This window comes from Carcharhinus amblyrhynchos, chromosome 16, assembly GCF_965287045.1.
Source record: "Carcharhinus amblyrhynchos chromosome 16, sCarAmb.v2.hapA, whole genome shotgun sequence".
Classification (NCBI taxonomy): Eukaryota; Metazoa; Chordata; class Chondrichthyes; order Carcharhiniformes; family Carcharhinidae; genus Carcharhinus; species Carcharhinus amblyrhynchos.
In genome coordinates, this window is record NC_137339.1 from 23,494,976 (window position 1) to 23,521,424 (window position 26,449).

At 41.6% G+C, this 26,449-nt stretch overlaps 1 protein-coding gene across 1 annotated transcript; it reads right to left on the reverse strand.

The window, feature by feature from the left end:
* Positions 1-682: 682 nt before the first annotated feature.
* LOC145353646 (protein LKAAEAR1-like) lies at positions 683-26,449 on the reverse strand. Its single transcript, XM_080204414.1, has 4 exons — positions 26,350-26,449; positions 8,630-8,950; positions 5,042-5,164; positions 683-1,414 (listed from the first exon to the last, which is right to left on the reverse strand). Exons 2-4 carry the CDS (start codon positions 8,924-8,926, stop codon positions 1,352-1,354), a joined length of 483 nt encoding a protein of 160 aa, XP_080060540.1. The 5' UTR covers positions 8,927-8,950; positions 26,350-26,449; the 3' UTR covers positions 683-1,351.

The window sequence follows — 26,449 nt, forward strand, 5'->3', positions numbered from 1 at the left end:
AACTATGAGGAGAGGCTGAATAAACTGGGCTTGTACTCGTTAGAGTTTAGAAGAATGAGGGGAGATCTCATTGAGACGTATAAGATGATGAATGGGATGGATAGGATGGAGGTGGAGAAGCTCTTCCTGCTCAGAAAGGACAGTAGGACTAGAGGGCACAGCCTCAAGATAAAGGGGAGGCGGTTTAGAACGGAGTTGAGGAGGAACTTCTCCACTCAAAGGATGGTGAATCTCTGGAATTCTCTGCCCGTTGAAGTGGTGGAGGCTGCCTCGCTAAATATTTTTAAGACGCGGGTTGATAGGTTTTTGATAGGCAAGGGGATTAAGGGTTATGGGGAGAGGGCGGGAATGTGGAACTGAGACACGACAGATCAGCCATGATCTTATTGAATGGCGGGGCAGGCTCGAGGGGCTAGATGGCCTACTCCTGCTCCTATTTCTTATGTTCTTATGAGAGCTTCAAAATCTTGAGGATCACTTTTATCACTGAAAATAAAATTCTACCCCAAGCTACAATGGCTTGTACGGGAACCATCATGATTATCCTTTTTAAATTTCCCCTCCCCAATAAAAACCACTAATTACTTCTGCTGATGTCCAACACTTGAAAGCAATCCTTGCCCAGTTATGGATAAATAAACACAATGAGAAATAAATCTGGCCTTTCAGAACTTTAATGCCTTGAAATTGCACTGCATTATTGGTAACAAATTTGTCTAAAAGTCTGCTACATTAATGGCAACAGCCATCACATTTGTTAAAACAGTGATCACATCATACCAATATAGTAAGGTGATTATGAATACTTGCATAACATTAACTAAAATAATTTTTCCATCAGGTGCATTTTAATGACACAGATTTTTAATTATTAGAGGGACTCAAAATTAAAATAAAGTTCACCAACTTACTGCAATCTTCGAATGGGGGCCCCAAACACAAATATTTAAAAATAAATCTTATGCAAAGTTTATTCCAAATTGAGAATAGAAAGAAATGGCGTAGAATTAAAACCGTTAGATCACAAAGATGATTTTACGAGATTTTCAAAAGAGACTTATTTTTGGTTACTATAGGCAGATAGTAAATAACATAAAAAGGTATGTGCTTTAATAAAGAAAATACAAAAACTTCACAAAACTGAGTTTTGATTGATTTTTTTGAACTTTTTTGATATGTACTCAATTCCATTTTATGAACATAATTGCACATTGCATTGCTCCTTGCATATAAATGTTTCATTAAGCTGCCATCAAAATGTCCCGTGTTTTATTAAAAATATTAATTTTACAAACGAAGCACTGAAAATTGACCCTCAGTCAATTGGTACAAATTTATGGCATGTTATCTATTATAAAGTTCGATTTATTGTCAGTCCTGCTTCATCGTTCATGATTTGTTCTACTCTTCTTCTCTGAAAAACAATATTGATAGAAAATAAATTACCAAAGGCATTGTGAAAAAGGGTTACATTGTTCTCAGAGTGATAAAAACATGTAGATAAGTTGTTCTTACACATACGTTACATAAGCAAATGAGGGATGGTGAAGCACACTTCTTTCATCAATGATAGAGAGACGAGATAAAATATTATTCTCAGTTGAAATGAGAATAGGTGAATCTTAAAGTAAAAGCTTATTTATTAGTCATAAGTAAGTTTACATAACACTGCAATGAAGTTACTGTGAAATTCCCCTAGATGTCACAATCCGATGCTTGTACAGATCAATGCACACCTTTTCAGACTGTCTGAGGACACTGGAGCACCTGGAGGAAACCCACGCAGACACGGGAAAAACGTGCAAACTCCACACAGACAATGATCCAAGCCGGGAATCAAACCTGGGTCCCTGGGGCTGCGTAGCAGCAGTGTTAGATTAATTGATTCATCACAAATGGTATATCCATGGCTCAAAATATAGCATTAAACTAGAATTTTCACTCAAAGACGAATAAGTTGTATGGCATAAGATACGCTACATTTTTATATATTTAGTCGGGGTAGAATTTTTGTTGTTGATTCTGATGGCTTGTTTCACTGTACCAAGTAGTGATTTGACCCTAGTCATAGATATGGGGCTGCCAAAATGTGGCTTGCGGGTGAGATTCTATGACCATGAACTCCGAGGCTGCAATGATGTGAAGTTCAGAGAGAACTTTGATGGCTGTGAGGCTCCATTAATTTTTTGGGTTCCATTTCTGTCAGTGGGCGAGGCTTAATTGTGCATTCTCTGAGACTCAATTGCTCTTACAACCACAGCCTGCAGATGAGTGAGTCTTTGCATCTCCACCCCAGTCAAAAATCTACACCCTTCCTTGTTGAGCAAGTACCACACTCTGCAGCTAACCTTCCCTCCACCACCACCCCATTATTAGCCCTCTCAGGCCACTGAATGGCAGGTTTGGGAAAAATAGGCAAAGTCATCCCCAGGCAAGTCAGGCATAAAAGACATTGGAAATTGGAAGATTTCTTGAATGGCCCTCTGAATGGTTTCAAAGCAATGCATTATTGTTGCACCTTGTCTTCTGTGAGAATCCTGCACATACTTTGTATGCAGGTGTAGGGAACCGTGGATGACAAAATATATTGAGGTTTTGGCCAGGAAAAAGGAGTCATGGCTCAGCTACAAGCAGCTGGGATCAAGGGATTTCTTGGATGTGCACAGGGGATACTGAAGTATACTCAAAAAGGAAACTAGGAGAACAAAAGGGGGCATGAGGTAGCTTTAAATAAGGATTTAATTTTGGATTAAGGTGAATTCAAAGAAATTCTTTAAGTATATTATAAGAAAAAGAATAACTAGCAAGAGAATAGGACCCCTCAAGCACTAAAGTGGACACACGTGTGGAATCACAGGAGATGGGCAAGGTTCTCAATGAATATTTCTCCTCCGTGTTTACTGTGGAGAAAGACATGAAGACTTAGGAACCTGGAAAGCTAGCGGTGATATATTGGGGCCAGTTTGCATTACAATTGAGGTGGTGATGGACAAATTAAAATGTATGATGGTGGTTAAATCTCCTGGCCTTGACCAGGTATATCCGAGAACACTGCGTGAGGCCAGAGAAGAAATTGCAGGAACGCTGGCTGAGATATTTACATCATCGTCAGTTACGTGTGAGGTACCAGAAGACTGGAGGGTAGCAAATGTTGTGTCTTTATTTAAGATGGGCAGAGAAAAACATGGGAATTATAGACTGGTGGTGGGTAAGTTACTAGAGAGATTCTGAGGGATAAGGTCTACAGGCATTTGGAAAGACAGGGTTTGATTAGGATTGCTTTGTGCATGGGAGAACATGCCTTACAAATCTGTTAGAGCTCTTTGATGAAGTGACCAGGAAAGTTGAGGAGGGTAGGGTTATAGATATAGTCTATATGGACTTCAATAAGACCTTTGATAAAGTTCCACATGGTAGGCCGTTCTGGAAGATTAGATCATAAGGAATCCAGGGAGAACTGGCAAATTGGAAATACAATTGGCTTGATGATTGGAAGCAGAGGTTATGGTGGAAGGATGCTTGTTGGACTGGAGGCCTGTGACTAGTGGTGATCCTCAAGGGTTAGTGCTGGGCCCACTGCTGTTTGTTATCGATACCAATGATTTGTATGAGAATATATGAGACATGATCAGTAAATCTGCAGATGACGCTAAAATATGTGGTATTGTAGGCAGTGAAGTAAGTTATCAAAAATTGCAGCAGGATTTTTATCAGCTAGGGATGTGGGCCGAGAAATGGCAAATGAAGTTCAATACAGATAAGTGTGAGGTGTTGCATTTTGGAAAGTTAAATAAAGGTAGGACCTTAGGGAGTATTGTGGAACAGAGGGACCTTGGAATTGAGGTGCACAGTTCTCTAAAGGTGGAATCATAGGTAGATAGGGCAGTGAAGAAGGCTTTTGGCATGCTGGATTTCAGGACATCGAGTATAGAAGTTGGGAAGTTATGTTGCAGTTGTACAGGACATTTTTGAGGCTGCATCTGGAGTATTGTGTTCAATTTTGGGCACTTTGCTATAGGAAAGATGTTATTAAATCGGAGAGAATGCAGAAGACATTTACAAGGATTTTGCCAGAACTCAAGGGACTGACTTATAGGGAGAGCTTGGACAGGCTAGGACTTTTTTTTGGAGCATAGGAGACTGAGGGGTGATCTTGTAGAAGTGTAAAAGATCATGAGACGCATGGATAGGGTGAAGGCACTCAGTTTTTTTCCCACAGTTGGAGAATCGAGAACTAGAGGGCATAGGTTTAAGTTAACAGGGGAAAGAATTAGCGGAACCTGAGGAGCAACTTTCTTTTACATAGAGGGTGGTACATATGCGGAACGAGCTGCTGGAGGAAGTGATTAAGGCAGGGACGTTGAAAACATTTAAAAGGTATTTGAATAGATACATGGATTGGAAAGGCTTAGAGGAATATGGGCCAAATGCAGGCAAATGGGGTTCACTTAAATGGGCTTTTTGGCCAGCATGGATCAGTTTTGGCCTAAGGGCCTGTCTCCGTGCCATAGATTCTATGATTTGGGAAGGTAGTCCACATCTGGATAAAATTTAAGTTTTAAAATGTATTTATTAGTGTCACAAGTAGGCTTATATTAACACTGCAATGAAGTTGCTGTGAAAATCCCCTTGTCACCACATAATGGCACCTGTCAGGTACACTGAGGGAGAATTTAGCATGGCCAATGCACCTAACCAGTCTTTTGGACTGTGGGAGGAAACTGGAGAATCCAGAGGAAACCCATGCAGTCATGGGGAGAACGTGCAGACTCTGCACAGACAATCACCCAACCAGGAATCGAACCCGGGTCCCTGACATTGAGGCAGCACTGCTAACCACTGTGCCAGAAGGAAAGGGAGACATTGTAATTGCTTTTCCTGAGGTCAATGAAAATGAAGTATTTCCTCTTCCAAAGAATAATAGCCCTGAAATTTCACCCACTTTCTCTCTTCCTTAGCTGAAATATTGGCTTTTTCTCCTTCCACGCTGGAGGGATGCCTGTTGCCTCTCATTCACTGGGTTTACTTTGCAGGGACATACCTCCAGTTTCTTCAAGGGATCTTTGAGATCATGTTTTTCATGCCATGGCGGAAGAAGAGCCTCCAGTCGGATAGCCTTTCTGGCTGTTGCCTGAGATAATATTAAATGATTTATTTCTTCAGCCTAACAAGAGAAAACACAAGTGTTGCTGTCTTATCAAGGTACACCAATCTTACTTCATAAGTTGTTGGGGTAAAATAAGAGGCATTTGTGATATGCTAACCACATGGAACACAATTCTGTAAAATCAGTCCTGTGGAGAAAACTGTAAGTTGTTGCGAGTGTACTAGAAAAGGTTGCAAATATTCTGACAATACCTGCAGGGTACAGTATGTTGATGTGTAAAAAAATTAGTGATATTCAATAAAAAACTGAAAATACAGATTTATATATTGTGTGAAATTTGCATCATTATTATTAGAAATCAGAAACATAGAAACTTAATGGCACAGAAGGAGATCATTAATGCCCATTATTTCTGTGCTGGTCAAAAAACAGTTACCCAATCTACCATTACTTTCCAGCTCTTGTTTCTAGGGCATGCCCTTGTAAATTAGGACATTTCAAGTGCATGAGCACATTTAAATGAGATGATGGGATCGGCCTCAACCGTCCATTCAGGCAATGAGTTACAGACCTTTCAATCTTCTTCATTCTTTTTCCCAATTAAAATCCACGCCTCCTGATTATTGGTCTCTTTGCAAAGGGAAAAGCTCCTTCTTATTCCCAAATGCATTATCTTGTACATCATAGACTCATAGTATCCCTATAAAGCAGGAGGCCATTCAGCCCAGAGTCTGCACTGATTCTGACCCAAGCTTACCATGCATTTACACTGCTAATCCCTCTAACCTATATATTTGATTTATTGTCAAATGTATTGGTATACAGTGAAAAATATTGTTTCTAATGCCCTCCACGTTCAAAGCATACTGTTCATAAAGGAGGAAAGGAGAGACTACAGTATGTAGTGCTACAATCATTGTTAGGACGTAGAGAAAGATCATCTTAACACGAGGGTAGGTTCATTCAAAAGTCTGATGGCAGGAGGGAAGAAGCTGTTCTCGAGTCAGCTGGTACACGAGATTATACGTTTTGGAAGGAGGAATGGAGGCATAGACTATTTTCTAAATGGGAAAATGCTCAGGAAATCAGAAGCACAAAGGGACTTGGGAGCCCTTGTTCAAGATTCTTTTAAGGTTAACATGCAGGTTCAGTTGGCAGTTAGAAAGACAAATGCAATGTTAGCATTCATGTCAAGAGACTAGAATACAAAAGCAAGGATATTCTTCTGAGGCTGTATAAGGCTCTGGTCAGATCCCAGTTGGAGTACTGTGAGCAGTTTTGGGCCCCATATCTAAGAAAGGATGTGCTGGCCTTGGAAAGGGTCCAGAGGAGGTTAACAAGAATGATCCCTGGAATGAAGACCTTGTTGTATGAGGAATGGTTGAGGACTCTGGGTCTTTGGAGTTTAGAAGGATGAGGGGGGATCTTATTGAAATTTACAGGATACTGCAAAGCTTGGATAGAGTCGATGTGGAGAGAATGTTTCCACTAGTAGGAAAAACTAGAACTACAGGGAAAAACCTCAGACTAAAGTGACGATCCTTTAAAACAGAGATGAGAAGGAATATCTTCAGAGAGTGATGAATCTGTGGAACTCTTTGCCGCAGAAGGCTGAGGAGGCCAGGTCATTGGGTATCTTTAAGACAGAGATAGATAAGTTCTTGATTAATAAGGGAATCAGGGGTTATGGGGAAAAGGCAGGAGAATGGGGATGAGAAAAATATTGGCCATGATTGAATGGCAGAGCAGGCTCGTTGGGTCGAGTGGCCTAATTCTGTTCCCATGTTTTACGACCTCAGACTTCTGTATCTTTGTTCTGATGGAAGAAAGTGGGAGAGAATATGTTCGGGGTGCGTGGGGTTCTTAGTTATGCTGGCTGCTTTGATGAGGCAGTGGGAAATGTAGGCAGAGTCAATGGATGAGATCTGGCTTGAGTGATGGACTGGGCTTCATTCACAACCCTTTGTAATTTCTTATGTGGTCTTGGTTAGAGCAGGAGCCATGCCAAACTGTGATACAACCAGACAGAATGCTTTCTAAAGAATGCTTTTTCCTAGATATATTGTAGTTCTTGGGGAGCTGAGAAGAGAAAGGCAGAAGGTTGGGTGATGAGAGGGACGTAAGGTGAAGAAAATAACTTCCATGTTTCCACCCTCTGTAGCTTTTAAATTGGAAGAGATTGTGAAAGGGGAAGTGGATACAAGGAGAAGGAATAGACATATTAATGCTGTCATCTTCAATGGTTTAACCCCACAGCCTCAGCAGTGACCACTCTGACGATGGTGACCAATCTCGCCTCCATTAGGGTGAAATTATGCTGCTATGTTGGTTCCATGCTGATCAGCTCCTATGGCCTTTGGTTGTGTCAGCTTGTCCTCTTCGAGAAAGGGAAGTGTATCATTGGGTGTGATACAATCTGTTTGGATGATTTGCCTGCCATGGTTGAATAACTGGTAGCACGTACAAACAATTATGAGGCTTGCAGCAGCGCTAAGCGTGTGTGAGGGTGAATGAATTAAAGCTATGAATGTGCGAAATGAGTCATCATTGATAAGAGATTGTTGTTAGATAGGATGTTTTGCACCGAATGGTGTGCAAGGCTGGTGATTTAGCTGGTGGGATATAGCATTTGAAAACAGATCCACTGACTATGACCATTTGTGTAAGATCATTAAACCTCTTGCAGCACCACTTCCAGGTCCTCAGAGCTTGGCTGCTGACATTGACCTGGTAAATTGATATCACTGCCTGTGGACAATTTGAGGCCTCCTGACTCCATATGGATAGAGAACTTCTCTCCTGTCCACCTTCTCCACTAAGCAGAACTTTGGAGCTCACTCCAATCCCTTGCATCATATTGTAATTTTTCTTTCTCAGACTCTCTTCCACTTCGCTCCAGCTCAAATACATCATGCCTTTGAGAGCCTTGCATGCAGAAATCATGCAAATTAGCACACTATGCCAAGTTTAAAGTTTACTTATTGATGTCACAAATAGGCTTACATTAACACTGCAATGAAGTTACTGCGAAAACCCTCTAGTTGCCACACTCCAGGATCTGTTCGGGTATACTGACGGAAAATTTAGCATGACCAATGCATCTAACCAGCGCATCATTTGAACTGTGGGAGCACCCGGAGGAAACCCACACAGACACGGGGAGAACGTGCAGACACTGGACAGACAGTGACCCAAGCCGGGAGAGGAACCTGGCTCCCTGGCGCAGTGAGACAGTAGTGCTACAAGTGTGCTACCTGCACCAGAAGCAATGGGCACAGGTTAGGCATGCACCAAGATTCCCCATGCTCAGGGACTTTAAAAGTTTTTTCTCTTATATATTTAAGTTAGAACTTTTAATAATGATATGTTACAATTATGTGAGTTGTGCCCAATTAATTAACTGAAAATGACATGAGATAATTCTGCTGCTTCTCAGTAGTTCTAACTATTATATTATGAACAAATCAAAAATGATTATTCAATTGAATGATAATTACAAGAAATGTTGAAAATCTCACTTACTCTCATCTTTCGGTAAAGTATTCTCATACTGTGTATCTTGTTGTGCGATTTAGCAGCATTTAGTTGCCCAATAAGAGTTTGTTGTTTTTCCTTTTCTAATTGTTGATGACAGTCAAGAGTTATATCTGGTCTAAGCATAAGAAAATCTCCAATCTTTGGGAATTCCTGTGAACTTGGTGCATCTTTCTGGAATTCCTGAGAAACCTGTGGCTGAGAAATTGTCTTCTTTAGATCTGTAGTGAGTTTAATTTCAATGCCTGAAACTAAGCCAGGCACATTCATTTCCTTGTCAGACATTTGGTAAACTTTTTTTTCTAGGTTCTGTAACAAATTGTAAAGAAAAATGTTAGAGCTTGTATGAGAAAAAAAATCTAAAATTAGCCTGAGGGTAGGTACCTTGGTAGTTCTGTTTTTATTTAAGTTTATTTATTTATTAGTCACAAGTAGTTTTACATTAACACTGCAATGTAGTTACCATGAAAATTCCCTAGTCGCCACACTCCGGCATCTGTTCGGGTACACTGAGGGAGGATTTAATATGGCCACTGCACCTAACCAGCACGTCTTTCAGAATGTGGGAGAAAACCGGAGCGCCCAGAGGAAATCCACGGGGAGAACATGCAAACTCTACAAAGCCAGGAATCAAACCCCGGTCTCTGGCGCTGTGAGGCAGAATATTAACCACTGTGCCACCTTGGTCCATAAAACTTGCAATTTGGTGGATTTTTAATCAGACACGTGCCCTATCTTTAGATTTTTTGAGCTAGTGGACTTTGTAGTGTTGTAAGCATGGCTACCATCAGGATCTTACTGTATTTCCTTTTGCTTAGGGTGGATACTCCTCTTTTCAAGCTCTTAGGACTTTGGCATTACTTTGGCTCAATGAAAAATCTTTGTATTCAACTGAGGTTTTTCTGGGGCTTCTCTCTGCTGTCACAATTATAGTTTCAGGCCAAGTATTAACAATGTAATTAAGTTGAAAAAAGTGTTCCAATTCCCAAGTCAGGGCACTTAATGAAACCTCCATTGCTCCATGGCCTATGGGTTCTTGACTCCACTGTGCCCCACATCCCTACCCATGTTCTATCTCTGCAGCGTAACATAAAAATTGTTTAAAAATATAACCTGTGCCTATAAACGTTCTTGAAAGTCTATCCTATAGACTGTTTTGCACACAAGGAACAAAACTTTTCACTGTATACTAATACATGTGACAATAATAAATCAAATCAAACAAAATATACTGGTATTGTCCTGTTGTGCTCACCAGCGCTGACCCAATCTAACAGTGAAGGGTCGGGGGGGACCCACTAATTGGCATATAGCAGGTTGGTGCCAATGCCACTGTGCCACAAATCTTTGACAACTTTCCTGTCCATCTTTCATTGGAATGGTCTGACTGTACAAACTATAAGCTCACTTCAATCATATCCCCTTTGTTTCCCTGTGTTAGGAGTGCTAATCAAGATACTTCTATTAAAAATACTGCATTTCCTCAAAACGTGATATGGAGATGCCGATGTTTGACTGGGGTGAGCACAGTAAGAAGTCTCACAACACCAGGTTAAAATCCAACAGGTTTATTTGACAGCACAAACTTCCAGCGCACTGCTCCTTCATCAGGTGAGAGAAAATTTGTGTTCACTGTTTGTGAACATAAGTCCTCACTCACCTGATAAAGCAGCAGCACTCTGAAAGTTTGTGCTGTCAAATAAATCTGTTGGACTTTAACCTGGTGTTGTAAGACTTCTTACTTTCCTCAAAACTCCAGGCGACATAGCAGTCCATGCCCCCTGCTGAGGTTAACTCAGCTTACTGGGTGATCAATACCTCTCAGCTCAACTAGCAGACCAGCCATCATGTGATGCTGGGTCTTGAATATAACAGGGAAGCAGGTACTCCTGCTTGTAGGATATGAATCTTAACTCTCAAAATGGATGGGTTGGGATTGGGTCAGAGGTCAAACGTAAGGAATTTGGAACAGCGCGTTCCCTGACTTCTCTGCCCATATATTATGGTTATCAGTGCTCACCATTATTAAAATGCAAATTGAACAAAAGCTTCCAAAGACCATGCATGCGTGGTTAAACATGGAGACCTGAAAGTTGCTCAGCTCTGTACAAAGCAGTATTAGGTGCCTGTCCTTCAGAATTAAACTAAATCCCCTCAGGTGAACACAAGTACTTCTCCCAATGAGCTGCTCAATGTTTTCTCATTCAATCAACAAGACTGAAATAAAATTATTTGGCCATTCATTTCTACAATTGTGAACCATTGCTCTGTGCAAATTGGCTGAGATTTAAATGACAATACATCAAAATTAACGAATTACCTGGAAGGCACTATGTCTGGTCCCTATTGAGATCTGATAAGATGCTATATAAAAGTGAGTTTTTTTTAAATGTTTTCTTGCCTGTTACTTAACTGCAATTCTGTACTCTAAACAAAAGGTGGTGCTGTTGCATCTCTGCTCTCGATTTCCGAGTTGACCTGACATTGGATGCTGGCCTCTAAGTGCACTTGTCATTCAGTCTTAATAACCGCCCTTGCTTGCTGCTCTTCCATGCCCCACATTTATGTTTTTCATTCTAGACCAATGAGTGAGGTTGGTTTGGCCAAGGTTCTCCTGTTCTCCCTGGCACCACCTGCTCACCTCCTCAATGCTCCCTGGCCTCTTGTCCTCTATTATAAGCCCTATTAACTACCTAACACCCTCCTCCTCCTCCCTGACCTGATTAGCCAAGGCATCCATTTCCACCTCACATTGAACTAATCCCACACTTGCTGATCTTCTGTGGCTGCACTGGCTTTCTTTCTAGGCTTTTATTTTCCCTTTTTAACATTCCAGCCAGCTCATCCCAGTAACTTCAGAGGGTACACAAGGCAAGATCAGAGATAGAGGGGAAGGGTGACACAGAGTTAGGGACACTGAAAGAGATGCAATGAGGGGAAGAAATTTTTTTTAGCAAGACATAGAGGAATGATTTTTAGGAGCAATGGTGTAGGGCAGACATTGTTATTGAGATGGTGAAAGAATTGTTGGAGGGAGTTAAGAGGAAGGTTTTTTAAAGAGAGAGCTGGGTAAAGAGAACTTGGGGAGAGAACAATGGAGAAAGACAGACACAAAGACAGTAGCAAGAACAAAAGAAACAGGTTGAAATGAGAGTAATATTAGGAACCAGAGCAGGTATCAAAGGAAAAAGAAAGACTGGGACGGGAGAGGGAGAACTACTAAGGTAGGGGGATCAGTGCCAGAAATATCAGGTCAGAGAGAGAAGCCCCATAACATTCTTCCCAATACTCCTAAACTACTAATCCATATACTTATTTCACTATTCCCACTTAATGAGAGCATAAGAAAAAGGCAGAGCAGTAGACAGCCCCTAAGTCTATCCACCATTCAACATGATCATGTGCATAACTCCACTCCCTCACTGACTCCCTATATTCCTTAATTCCCTGAAAGGCCAAGAACCTATCTATCTCAACCTTAAGTTTACTCAATGCTGGAGCATCCACAATCCACTTGGGAACAGAATTCCAAAAATTCACCCGTTGAGTCTGAAGAATTGTATGAAGACGCTTCTCCTCACCCTAGGCCTAAATAATCTTCCTTTTATCATGAGTCTGTGCTCCCATGATCTCGATTCCCAGGAAAAGCGACATCACCCTGTTAAGCCCCTTCAGAATCTTTTAACTTTTTCTGTGATCATTCTTTAAAACTCCAGAGACTACAGGCCCAATTTACTCTGTCTCTCATCATAAAACAATCCTCTCATCTCAGGAACCAAAGTGAACTTTCGCTGCACAACCTCCAATGCAAATAATATCCTTCCTTAAATGTAGAGACCGGAACTGTGCATAGTATTCCATGTGTGATCTCACCAAAGCCCTGTGAACTGCAGCTGGATTTCCTCATTCTTGTACTCCAATGTTCTTGCAATATACCCTACATGTCTACTCAGATTTATTATCCTATCTTATAAAGGAAAAGATGCAGTCTATAGTATGCCTGGAGTAATGGCATGCATTCTACAACACACATTGGAATTCTAGCTTCTTCTGATGGAAAATCAGAAGCTATTGCTTCATGTCAACGCAAAACTTGTAAGATAAATGCATGCACAGGCCAACAAACAATTCCTTTAACTATTCCAGTAGCAAGTAAATTTTGTTGGTGCCACCCCAATCATATTTTTTCAGTATTTTCAGTATGTTAGGGTTTTACATTGCGACCTGAGTGGGATTCTAAGTATCAAAATTACAATACGGTACTTCCAGTATTCTGCAATAATGAAATCTATGAACTAGTTGATCAGAGAATGTGATCATTCTGCTATGACATTACTTCCTCATTTTCACTTCTGCCTTTCATGCTTGCTCATATCCAGGTCATTTTGATTTTTATTTTAGTCCAAAGTTTAAAAGTAACTTAAAATGATGTCTCCTCTGTAACACTGAAAGCTTATATAGCATTACATAGAATAGACTTACTATTCAGCCCTACTGATCCATGCTGGTGTTTATATCCCACTTGAGCCCCCTCCCATCTTTTCCAATCTAAATCTACCATCAGAGTCTATTCTCTCAGCTCTATCTCTATTATTCACTTTAACCATTCCCTGTGACATTGAGTCCATATTCTTACAACTTAGGGAAAGATTCATATAAATTTCCAAACTGACTTCTTGGTGACCATCTTAGATTGATGGCCTCCAGTTAGGCGCTTCCCCCCAAGAGGAAACATTTTTGCTGCATTCACACTCTCAAAACTATTCATAATTTTAAAGACGCTTTTAAAGACCTTTCAAGAGAAAAGATACCAACTCTTGTCAATCATTCATGGTGTGTATACTTGCACATCTCTGGTAGCATTCTTATAAATCTCCTTTACAATCTCTCCCATATTTTGGCAGTTTCAAAATGAATAGTTTTAGTGCAGTTATCATTTTGTACTCTGAATTAACATATTACTTTGCACTTTGTGTAAAATAATTTTAAAAAACTTTTAAAAAATGAAACTTGCATTATTGGAAACTAGCTAGATTAGTTAAATAGGCAGTCTTAATTGTGAGACCATTAGAACATAGAACGTTACAGCGCAGAACAGGCCCTTCGGCCCTCGATGTTGCGCCGACCAATTAAGAAAAAAGCAATGACCCTCTAACCTAAACCATTCCCTTTCCATCCATAAACCTATCCACGGACCTCTTAAATGCCCCCAAACTTGGCGCATCTACAACTGCAGCAGGCAGGGCATTCCATACCATTACCACCCTCTAGGTAAAGAACCTACCTCTGACATCCGTCCTATAACTACCACCCCTTAATTTAAAGCTATGTCCCCTCGTGCTAGCTTTCTCCATCCGAGGAAAAAGGCTATCACTGTCCACCCTATCTAAACCTCTAATCATCTTGTACGTTTCAATAAGGTCTCCTCTTAGCCGCCTTCTTTCTAACGAAAACAACCTCAAATCCCTCAGCCTCTCCTCATAGGACCTTCCCTCCATACCAGGCAACATCCTGGTAAACCTCCTCTGCACCCTCTCCAATGCCTCCACATCCTTCCTATAATGTGGGGACCAGAACTGTACACAATACTCCAAGTGCGGCCACACCAGAGTTTTGTACAGTTGCAACATGACGTTGCGGCTCCGAAATTCAATACCCCTACCAATAAACGCCAAGACACCGTATGCCTTCCTAACAACCTTATCGACTTGATTTATTAAAGAATAAGTAACTCATTAATAAATGCGTTTGTAAGGCTCGAGGCTCATAATGTAATCAGTGACACAAAAAGTTTATAACTTTTACAATTATAATCACTCAATACTTGATTTTAATATGGTCCTTAGATGTCATGAAAATTGCAAGATGCTGCTTTCCCAGACAGATTGAAAAGATAATATGAACCTTTTGCTATCCTTGACTGAAAGAATGAATAGGCCTTTATTCAAGATGTATCCATTATAAATGACAATTAAGTTAACCAATTATTGTTTAACACTTTGGCTTCTCTTAAGCTATATCTTTTAACTTCATGACAAAGGCTAACTCAAGATAAAGAATGTGTTTAATTAGCTAAAAACCAAGGGCTAATTCTTACTTTATGATTAACAAATTATAGACTAATTAGCTATTTTGCAACAATCGACTAAAGTGGGTTTTCAACATCTTTAAGTTATAAAAATGGGATCTTGAGAAGTCATATTCAGGTCCCCACTAGTCACTGCCTGCCACTCAGGACTCATTTATTCCTAGTCTTTGTTTCCTGTCTGTCAACCAGTTTTCTATCCATTTCAATACACAACCCCTAATTCTATGCACGTTAATTTTGCACGCTAATCTCTTACGTTAGTTTATAGTTCAAATTTCCTGCTAAAGAAATTTGAATAATCACAAACATAAAATTATCCATGAACCAGCACATTGAGCAACATGGCAAAAAAGAATCATTTATTTTCCTTTCTTTCCATTAAGTAGTCCTCAAGGTATTTAAGAGTTGCAGTCTGGTGCACATTTTGTCCTGTTCTCCATATATGAGTAACCTGAGTTAAAAACTGCTGAAATTGACTTTAAAAATTATATTGGATGATTTAATTGTTTCATTGGTGTGCACCTTTTTATTAATAAATATTTTTTGTATGTGCCTCAGGAAATAAGGGTAATTTGAATAACCTTTCCAAAGCAATGCAACTGAAGCATCTGGTAATCTTGACCAGCAGTCATGGTCAGTGTTGTGGGTGAATTGAATTGTGAACCAGGTTGAAAGATTGCAAAAAACACAAATGCCAGTGATTTTGGGCATAACTTACTCATGTTTAAAATTCCCCAAGTCCATCAAATTGCTCAGATATGACTATATTACTGGAAATTCAATTCCACATGAGTAGGAAGCTGGTCCTTGAAAAACTAGTAGAATTTTTTTGTTGATGTTCTAATATGAGAACCAGCATGTTCGGGAACTGAAACTAGGAGGACTTGTGCTTTTTATTTCTCCTACCTACTACTCTTTATCTACAGCGGAGGTACTTATATTGGACATAAATTATACAGTGCTTTCTTTCTATACTATCTTACTGGTTAAGACTTTAGGATTAGTCCTTTAAATACCAGGTTAAAGCCTCCAGTTATTATTAAAGGAGAATGTCGGCCTAAAAGCTATTTTGTTTTAATAATGTTCTCCAGAAGGTATTCTAAACAACTTCTAGATAGCATAATCAAGCACGATGACTGAATCATACAATTGATGATAAATGATTGAACCAACGAAACTTTAGTTATTGCAGTCATGTAAGATGAATCGCAAATCATGAAGAATGGCATCATGCATATATATTGTATTTTATATTTATAATTGTGACTTGAAACTGAATTTCCTTCTCACAGAAATGAACCAGTATAAAGTACTAATTAGGCTGAGATAAAAGTTTGATGAGCCACATTCGTATTATATTTGCACTCCAATATCTCATAGAGAAAAGTGGCAGTCTCCTGAGAAGGTACTGCTGGGCTTCTTCTCGAACAATTGCAGTCCTTATGTTGATGTACATATAATGGTGTTAGGAGGATACTGCAGAATTTAAAATGAGTGCCAATGAGGGGACGGTGATTAACAACAAGTTGGAATGATACATGAATTGTGGGAGAACTTGTAAAATGATGGATTTTCTATAACATTGCTATTCTTGTCCTTTTTGGGGGTCGCAATGGAGCTAGGAAGTGTTGTCAAAGTAGTTGCACAGCGTTGCTGCAATGCATCCTGGAGTTAGTAGATACTGCATCCACACTGTCAGTGATGGAGGAATGGGATATTGAATTCTGTGGCAGGAACACCGATTGAGTGAATTTGTTGTTTCTGGACAATGTTGGATGTTGTTGCAACTTTGTCCATCCAGGGAAATGGTCAGTATTCCATCATGCCTCTGGTTTGCATTTTGTATGTGTTGGAGAGCTACTAATCAAAGTGCACCAGTACTACGAGTGCCTGCTCTCTTATGGCTGCTCCAGTTAAGCTTCTCCTTAGTGAATGTCGATGATAGGGTTTTTTGGTGATATTGATGTCACTCACTGAAGGTCATGCAAAGGAATTTTACTTGGTACTTAAATGATGCAAATATTAAGTTACTTGCCAGTCTAAGCCTAAAAACTTCCCAAACCCTGTTATAGACTATCCTAGGCTGCTACATTATTGGAGAAGTTGTGAACCGAGCTGATTGTGAGAAAACAATTCCACTTGGACTCCTTGACAGAGCGCAATCATTGGTAAAGTCGTACCAAGGACATTGCTCTGAAGGAGTCTTTCAGCAATACTGCATAATGGTAATGATCCATCTCTCACAACTATGTCCACCTTCCTCAGTGCTGTCTCATGGATCTTTAATGTTTGTTTTATCCAATGCACACAGTTATTTAATGTCATATGGAGTGAACAGAATTAGCTGAGCACAATCATGGTGAGATCCTCAAAAGGAGGGTAAGTTCACTTAGCAGATAATGGCAGTGACGGTAGGGGATCCTCGCACAGGGAGTAACCGCAATCTGGAGGGACATTTAAATGAACTCCACTTCTGCTTCTTGCAGTTCCACATTCAATAAATATTTTACTTTCCTTATTGCAGCCAGGTGGTTTTCCTGTTACAGCCAGTGTGAAGTAGGTTAGAATTTATTGGAATCCCATTTACATCGCATGGTCTCAATTTCATTTATTAATGAGAATCCTGCTGTGGTCTGGAAGTATTCTTATCTATCACCAACAAAACCTGTATTAACATTGTGCTTTTGGCAGGAATGAAGGGGAATATGCAGCCACTCCATTTTAATTGCCTTTCTTTCATCCTGGCCAATCGTTCAATCAATGTCACAAAAACAGATTATCTGGTCATTACCACATTGCTGTTTGGGAAGCATGCTGGACACACATTGACATAGCATTCAAGGCTGAGCCAAATGCTGGTAAATGGGATTAGGTAGGTAGGTCAGGTGTTTCTCACGGTACAGATCCAATGAATCAAAGGGCCTCTCCTGCACTGTGATTCTGTGACTCTCATGTTTCCACATTGCAATAGTGACTATACTTCAATTGCTTCAACAAATGAATATTTTAAGCCAGCAGTTGTGAAAAGCACTGTATAGATGCAAATCGGTACTTAACCCAGTTGCCGTTTTGGTATATTGGATGACACAATGCTGAAGAGTTTAAAAAGCACTTTGCACATCTAATCATAAAGACAAATATAACAAGCATATCAGCGGTCCGTATTGAATGGTAATTCCACAGCTATCGAATTATTTTACACATTCTCACATCTGCATCATTTATTATAGTACTATAGATGGCACAGTGAAACATTCAAGCATGACAAAATTATTTTAAAAATTTTAATTTCTTCTGCGGCCCTCTTGCTGCAATATCAACAATGATAATCACTTATAAGAGTAAATAAACATGATCCTTCAACCCAATATGCAAAAAATCTAAGGAATTAACTAATTAAATGAGGTCTCAGCAAATAAATACATTATTTTCAGTTCAAAAGCTTCTCACAATTACATTAATTAAAGGTGACATCAGACAAAGGAAATTATAATGAATTAGTTTGAAATAAATTACTCCAATGAGTTAAAGTGTTTCAAAGACTTGGGTCCAGGACCGCAGGAAGCCAGCAGGCAACGGAATAAACCCTCATACCAGGATAATTTTTATTCATTGGGACATGGGCATCGCTGGCTGGCCAGCGTTTATTGCCTATTCCTAGATGCCCTTGAGAAGGTGGTGGTGAGCTGCCTTCTTGAACCACTGCAGTTCATGTTCTGAGAGTTGACCCACACTGCCGTTAGGGAAGGGAATTCCAGGATTTTGACCCAACAACTGCGAAGGAACGGCGATATATTTCCAAGTCAGGATGGCGAGTGACTTGGAGGGGAACTTGCAGGTGCTGGGGTTCCCATTTATCTGCTACCTTTGTCCTTCTAAATGGAATTGGTTGTGGGTTTGGAAGGTGCTGTCTAAGGATCTTTTGCTGCAATGCATCTTGCAGAGAGTGCACACTGTTGTTACTGAGCGTCAGTGGTGGAGAGATTGAATGTTTGTAGATGTGGTGCCAATCAAGCGGGCTGGATGGTGTCAGGCAAGTGGGGAGTATTCCATCACACTCCTGACGTGCCTTGTATATGGTGGATAAGCTCTGGGGAGTGAGGAGGTGAGTTACTCACCGCAGTACTCCTAGCCTCTGAGCTGCTCTTGCAGCCAGTGTGTGTATGTGGTGAGTGCAATTGAGTTTTTGGTCAATGGTAATCCCAAGGATGTGGATAGTGGAGGATTCAGTGATGGTAATACTACTGACTGTCAAGGGCAGCGGTTAGAGTGTATCTTATTGGTGATGGCCTGGCATTTGCATAGCGACAACTTACCACTTGTCAGCTGAAGCCTAGATATCATCCAGATCTTGTTGCATTTGAACATGGACTTCTTCAGCATCTGAGGAGTCACGAATGGTGTTGAACATTGTGCAATCATCAGCGAATATCCCCACTTCTGACCTTATGATGAAGGAAAGGTATTGATGAAGCATCTGAAGATTGTTGGGCCTAGGATACTACCTTAAGGGACTTCTGCAGAGATGTCCTGGAGTTGAGATGACTGATCCTCCACAAGCACAACTATCTTTCTTTGACTCCAACCAGCAGAGAGTTTGCCCCAATTCCCATTGATTCTAGTTTCACTAGGGCTTCTTGATGCCACACTCGGTCAAATGCGGCGATGTCAAGGACTGTCACTCCCACCTCACCTCCAGAATTCAGCTCTTTTGTTCATGTTTGAATCAAGGCTGTAATGAGATCAGGAGCTGAGTGACTCTGGCGAAACCCAAACTGCGCGTCACTGATCAGGTCATTGCTGAGCAGGTGCTGCTTGATAGCACTGTAGCTGACCCCTTCCATCACTTTACTGATGATCGAGAGTAGACTGATTGGGCGGGAATTGGCCGGGTTGGATTTGTCCTGATTTTTGTGTACAGAACATACCTGGGCAATTTTCCATATTGTTGGGTATATGCCAGTGTTGTAACTGTACTGGAAGAGCTTGGGTAGGGGAGCGACAAGTTCTGGAGCACAAGTCTTCAGTACTATTACTGTAATATTATCAGGATCCATTGCCTTTGCACTATCCAGTGCTTCCAACTGTTTGATATCACGTGGAGTGGATTGAATTGGCTGGAGACTGGCATCTGAGATGCTAGGGACCACTGGAGGAGGCCAAAATGGATCATCCAGTCAGCACTTCTGTCTGAAGATTGCTGTGAATACTTCAGCCTTATCTTTTGCACTGATGTGCTGGGTTCCTCCATCATTGAAGCTGGCAATATTTGTGGAGCCTCCTCCTCCAGGGAGTTACTTAATTGTCCACCACCATTCCCGACTGGATGTGGAAGGGCTGCAGAACTTAGATCTGATCTGTTGATTGTGGGAATCGCTTAGCTCTGTCTAACACTTGCTGTTTTTGCCATTTGGCATGCAAGTAGTCCTGTCTGGTAACCTCACCAGGTTTGAAATCTCATTTTTAGGTATGCCTGGTGCTGCTCCTGGCATGCCCTCTTGCACTCTCCATTAAACCAGGGTTGATCCCCTGGCTTGATGGTAATGGCTGAGTTGGGGATATGCTGGGCCACGCGGTTGCAGATTGTGGAGTACAATTCCGTTGCTGTTGACAGACTCACGGATGCTCAGTCTTGAGTTGCTAGACTGATTCAAAGTCTGTTCCATTTAGCACAGTGCTAGTGCCACCTAACACGATGGAGATTATTCTCAATGTGAAGCGGGACTATGTGGTGGTCACTCTTACTGATATTGAGATGGACAGATGCATCTGCAGGCAACAGATTGGTAAGGATGAGGTCAAGTATGTTATTTCCTCCTTTTGGTTCCTTTACCACCTGCTGCAGACCCAGTCTAGCAGTTATATCCTTTAGAACACAACCAGCTCGATCAGTAGTGCTGCTGCTGAGCCACTCTTTGCGATGGACATTGAAATCCCCCATCCAGAGTACATTTTGCGCCCTTGCCACCCTCAGTGCTTCCTCCAAGTGTTGTTTAACATGGAAGATTATTGATTCACCAGCTGAAGGAGGACAATACATGGTAACCAGTAAGAGGTTTCCTTGCCCATGTTTAACCTGAAGCCTTCATGGAGTCCGGAGTCAACGTTAAGGATTTCCAGGCCAACTCCCTCCCGACTGTGTACCACTATGCCACTAGCTCTGCTGGGTCTGTCTTCCGATAGGACAGGACATTTCAAGGGATGGTAATGGTGGTGTCTGGGGTGCTATCTGTAAGGTAAGATTCTGTGAGAATGATTATGGCTTGACTAAAGCTGTTGCTTGTCTAGTCTGTGAGACAGCTCTCCAAATTTTGGCACTAGCCCCTAGATGTTAGTAAGGAGGACTTTGTAGGGTTGACAGGGCTGTTTGTTTTGCCATTGTCTTTTCTGGTGCCTAGGTTGATGCCAGGTGGTCTGTCCGGTTTCATTTCTTTGTAGTGATTGTTACAACTGAGTGGCTTGCTAGACCATTTCAGAGGGCAGTTGAGAATCAACCATATTGCTGTGGCTCTGGAGTCACATGTAGGCCAACCAAGATAAGAACGGCAGATCCCTTGCCTAAAGGACATTAGGAATCAGACAGGTTTTTCTGACAATCGACAATGGTTTCATGGTGATCAGTAGATTCTTAATTCTAGATATTTTTTATTGAATTCAAATTCCACCATTTGCTGTCGTGGGATTCAAACTCGTGTTCCCAGACCGTTATCTGAGTTTGTGGATTAATAGTTGAGCGATAATACCGTTAGGTCATTCGCTTCGCCTAATCCAGTAGACTCGGAATGAAACAAAAAAAAGCACGATGGAGACTTAGGAAGAGATCAGGGAAGCAAGATCACAGGGAAGGGAAATTTTAAAAGTCAGTGCTATGATCCCAGTAGAACAGTAACAGGAAAGGCAGCGTGCTGTCACTATTCATATGTGGTCTCAATCCACTGCATCTGTCTCTTAGCACCTCCTTGTCATCATCTCTTGGATACTTTGCCTTCCCCAATCCATCGCTACTTTTCTGCTGTCACCAAGCCAGGCACGCATCCTCCTTGGATGAAGGCAAAGCTACCTTCTGTGCCATATCTGGCATTCTTTGAATGACCACACCTATTTAACTGTCATACAGCAATCCCAATTGCACCATTCTTCTCTTTCACTAACTTTCCAAAACAAGGTACACACTAACCTTTATTGTGTTGCTCAGCTGAATAATCACTGCCAGCTGACTAACCATAAGAGCTCCTTTACAATTCATTCAAAAATGAGACCCTTGTCTTCCATGATTTAGCTTTGATTGAGAATTGGCTTACAATTGCTGATATCTAGTCCTTTACTGAAACCTACAAGACTAGCTATAGTTTTCACCAGTTCTGAAGAGCCATATTGACTTGAAACATTAGCTGTTTCTCTCTCCATAGATGCTGCCAGACCTGCTGAGTCTATCCAGCATTTTCTGTTTTTATTTCAGATTTCCAGCATCCACAGTATTTTGCTTTTATATAGTTTCCACCATCCATCTAAATTGCTGTGGTGATATTGTAGCTCTTATCACCAAATCACAACCTTGTCTCTCCCTCTATTCATCTGATATTTCTCTTCCTTACGTACCACACCACTTCACCTCATATCAGTTTTCTTACCAAGATATTCTCCCTACTCTTTCTTCCCTCAGTCTCTGAACTGAATTACTTCTTGTCCTCAGCCACATCAATTATCATTGCCCTTACACTCTGTCTTCCAAATTTACGTATCTGTGGTCCACCCTAAATTTCTACTTCTATATGCCCTCTCCTTTGACCTTGCTATTGCAAATGGCCTCTCTACTCTCCGGTCTCTAGCACAGATATAGTCATCTCCCAAAACTTCTTTGTATTTCTCACCGATGTCCCCGACCCCTTTGAAACTCACTTCATAAGAAAGCCCCCAAATCACCTTCAAACATGCTTTCTAATTCTCAAACCGATTAGCTTTTTTGTTCTTCATTTGTTTCAATAGCTCCGAAGTTGTCAATCCGCTCAATCACACCCTCACTTCAACTTTTAGCAAACCTTTACTCTCTCCCATCGTGATCAATCCTCTTGGTAAAACGCTACTTTCACCTAAAGTTCTGAGGCACAGATTTCAGTGTATCCAGTTCAGATATCCATTATTAGATCTAGTTGGATCACACAAACATTATTGTGCCATACAATACACTAAGATCATCCATAGGAGTAAGATCATCCAAGACAGCAAGTTGGTCTCACTAACTTTTACAGATGCACCATAGAAAGCATTCTTTCCGATTGTGTCACAGCTTGGTATGGCTCCTACTCTATCCAAGACCGCAAGAAATTACAAAAGTCATGAACAAAGCCCAGTCCATCACTCAAATTAGTCTCCCACCCATTTACACTGTCTATACTTACTGCTGCCTCAGAAAAATAGCCAACATAATTAAGGACCCCATGCACCCTGGACATACTCTCTTCCACCTTCTTCCATCGGTGAAAAGATACAAAAATCTAAGGTCACGTACCAACAGACTCAAGAACAGCTTCTTCCCTGCTGCCATCAAACATTTGATTGGACCTACGTTGCATGAGGTTGATCTTTCTCCACATAAGAACATAAGAAATAGGAGCAGCAGTAGGCCATCTAGCCCTTCGAGCCTGCCCCGCCATTCAACAAGATCATGGCTGATCTGAAGAGGATCAGTTCCACTTACCCGCTTACTCCCCATTACCCTTAATTCCCCTGTCAATCAAAAACCTATCCACCCGTGACTTAAATATATTTAGCGAGGTAGCCTCCACCACTTCAATAGGCAGAGAATTCCAGAAATTTATCACCCTTTGAGTGAAGAAGATCCTCCTCAACTCTGATCTAAACTGCTCTCCCCCCCCCCCCCCCTTTATCTTGAGGCTGTGCCCTCTAGTCCTGCTATCCTTTCTAAGCGGGAAGAATCTCTCTACCTCTACCCTATCCATCCCCTTCATTATCTTATATGTCTCTACAAGGCCCCCCCTCATCCTTCTAAACTCCAACAAGTACAGACCTAGTCTATTTAGTCTCTCTTCATAGTCCAACCCCCTCGACTCCGGTATCAGCCTAGTGAACCTTCTCTGCACTCCCTCCAAGGCCAATATATCCTTCCGCAAGTGTGGCGACCAAAACGCTACACAGTACTCCACACCCTAGCTACGACTGTAATTCTATATTTCGCACTCTCTCCTTTGCTTCTCTGAGTGGTATGCTTTGTCTGTATAGCACACAAGAAACAATACTTTTCACTGTATACTAATACATGTGACAATAATAAATCAGATCAAAAAACTCTTGACTTCTTTTCCAGGCATGTGAGCACATGGAAGATGAAGATGAGAAGCATTCGTGGATAAAGGGCAAAGACAAAAACATGTAGGAAAGCCCAAAGCAGAGGCACAAAGAAGAGATGCAGGAAGCATCAATATAGAATACCCCAGTACAGGAACACATTCAGAGGGCACAAAAAGCAACTGGGGAATAAGTGAGACACACTTATAGTAAAATAATTTAAGTTTTTTTTGTGAACACTGTCAGATAAATTAACTGATATCATCATGCTCCTAGTGGGCAGCTGCACTTGGAAGGAAGCACAGTTTGGAGTACTGGAACAAAAATATGGTGTCCCTACCACAAAAAAATCCAAAATGCTGCAAGTACTCAGCTGGTAGGGTTGTCAGTTGTAATTAAATGTTTTCCTGGGGGTTTCATCAAAACACACTCTTGCCATTAATCACCATCCTGGTGACGCATTGCTTTCCTACAACAACTGGAAAGCAAAAAGACTCATTGCCAAATTGGATGATGCTTGACTGTCAGCCAAACAGCCTCACTGCATCCCAAAAACAAACAAACACTCCCTCCCTGCTCTCTGGAGAGAAATGCTTACAGGAAATGGCCAAAAAATCCCAATCTTTTTTGATGTCCTGACGATATTTTTCGAAGGTTGCATGCAAGAGTATTCTGGAGATTGATCTTCAATACCTTGGAGAATTCAAGCCAATCTGGAGGGTTAGCGACATTATTGTACTCTCCTTTAGTTACTTGGCTTGGTATCACAGAATCCATCCAGCCCATCAAGTCTGCATCTTATCCAGGCCATCGCCCCCCTGCCCCCCTCACCCTATCCCTATAACCCCACATATTTCCCATGGCTAATTCTCCTAATACATCTTGGGACACTAAGGGGTAATTTAGCATGGCCAATCCACTTAACCTGCACATTTTTGGACTGCGAGAGGAAACTGGAGCACCTGGAGGAAACCTGCTCAGTCCTGGGGAGAACATGCAGACTCCACACTGACAGTCACCCAAGGCTGGAATTGAACCTGGGTCCCTGGCACCTTGAGGCGGCAGTGTTAACCAAAAAGGCAGAACTGCTGAATTTACCAAACATGCAACATGATTATAACATTAGAATCATAGAAACTCTACAGTGCAGAAGTCGTCTGTACTGTCTCTCTGTCACAGCACCTTACCCAGGTCCACACCCTACCCTATCACAGTAATCCCATATATTTAACCCACTAATCTCCTTAATCTACACATTTTGGGACACTAAGGCCAGAATCGAATCCCTGGTGCTGTGAGGCAGCAGTGCTAACCAGTGTGTCCCCTGTGCTATCCCTACCATCATAAAATTAATCAACCATGCACAATGATGAAGGAAAAATATTGTGGATGAGGGAATCTGAAACAAAAACAAAAAATGTTGGAAAATCTCAGCAGGTCTTGCAGCATCTGTGGAGAGAGAACACAGCCAATGTTTTGAGTTGGGATAACCTTTCCATCACAGCTTAATGAGCCAACTCTGAGGGTTGTCCAGACTCAAAACTTTGGGAGGGATCTTTTGGCCACATTCGCCCCACTACTGGAAAATCCCACCTGAGGTCAATAGACCATTACATGGACCTGTCCCCACTCACCAAACCCCTCCCCCTTCCTTTCCTACGATTCCCATGGCAGGCGGGATGCAAATATTCCACCGGTTGGCTCTATTCTCTCACACAGAAACTGTCAGACCTGCCAAGAGTTTACAGCATTTTCTGCAACAGTGTACAACACCACAGAAGCAGTGGTTAGCACTGCTGCCTCACAGCACCAGAGACCCAGGTTCGATTCCTGGGCTTGGGTCACTGTCTATACAGAGACTGCATGTTCTCCCTGTGTCGATGTGGGTTTCCTCCAGGTGCTCCGGTTTCCTCCCACAGCCCTGAAGTCGTGCCAGTTAGGTGCGTTGGCTATGCCAAATTCTTCCTCAGTGTATCCAAACGGGTGCCAGAGTGCGGCGGCTGGGGGATTTTCACAGTAACTTCATTGCAGTGTTAATGTAAGCCTACTTGTGACACTAACAAATAAACTCCAATATGGCAATGGCCCACCTCTGTGTATGCCCACCCACTCTGCAGGCTGAACTGGGTTACACAATACATGGCCCTCTTCTGAATCCGACTACTTGCCTGGTGTTGCCAGGCTTGCTCACACAGGTAAATGTCACTAACCCAACACTGACTTGCACTGCACTCCCTCCCTCCTGCAAACCCCGGGTTCCCTCGGCAAAACACTAGCAGCACGAAGCACCTAAACACCGGCAGTATAAACGCACCTTTTCAGTAAATAGCGTTTAAACTTGCAGCACACGCCCAGCCACACCGGCAATTTTCAAGGCGCTGAAAGGAAACCAAACAAACGTCGCCAAGGTAACG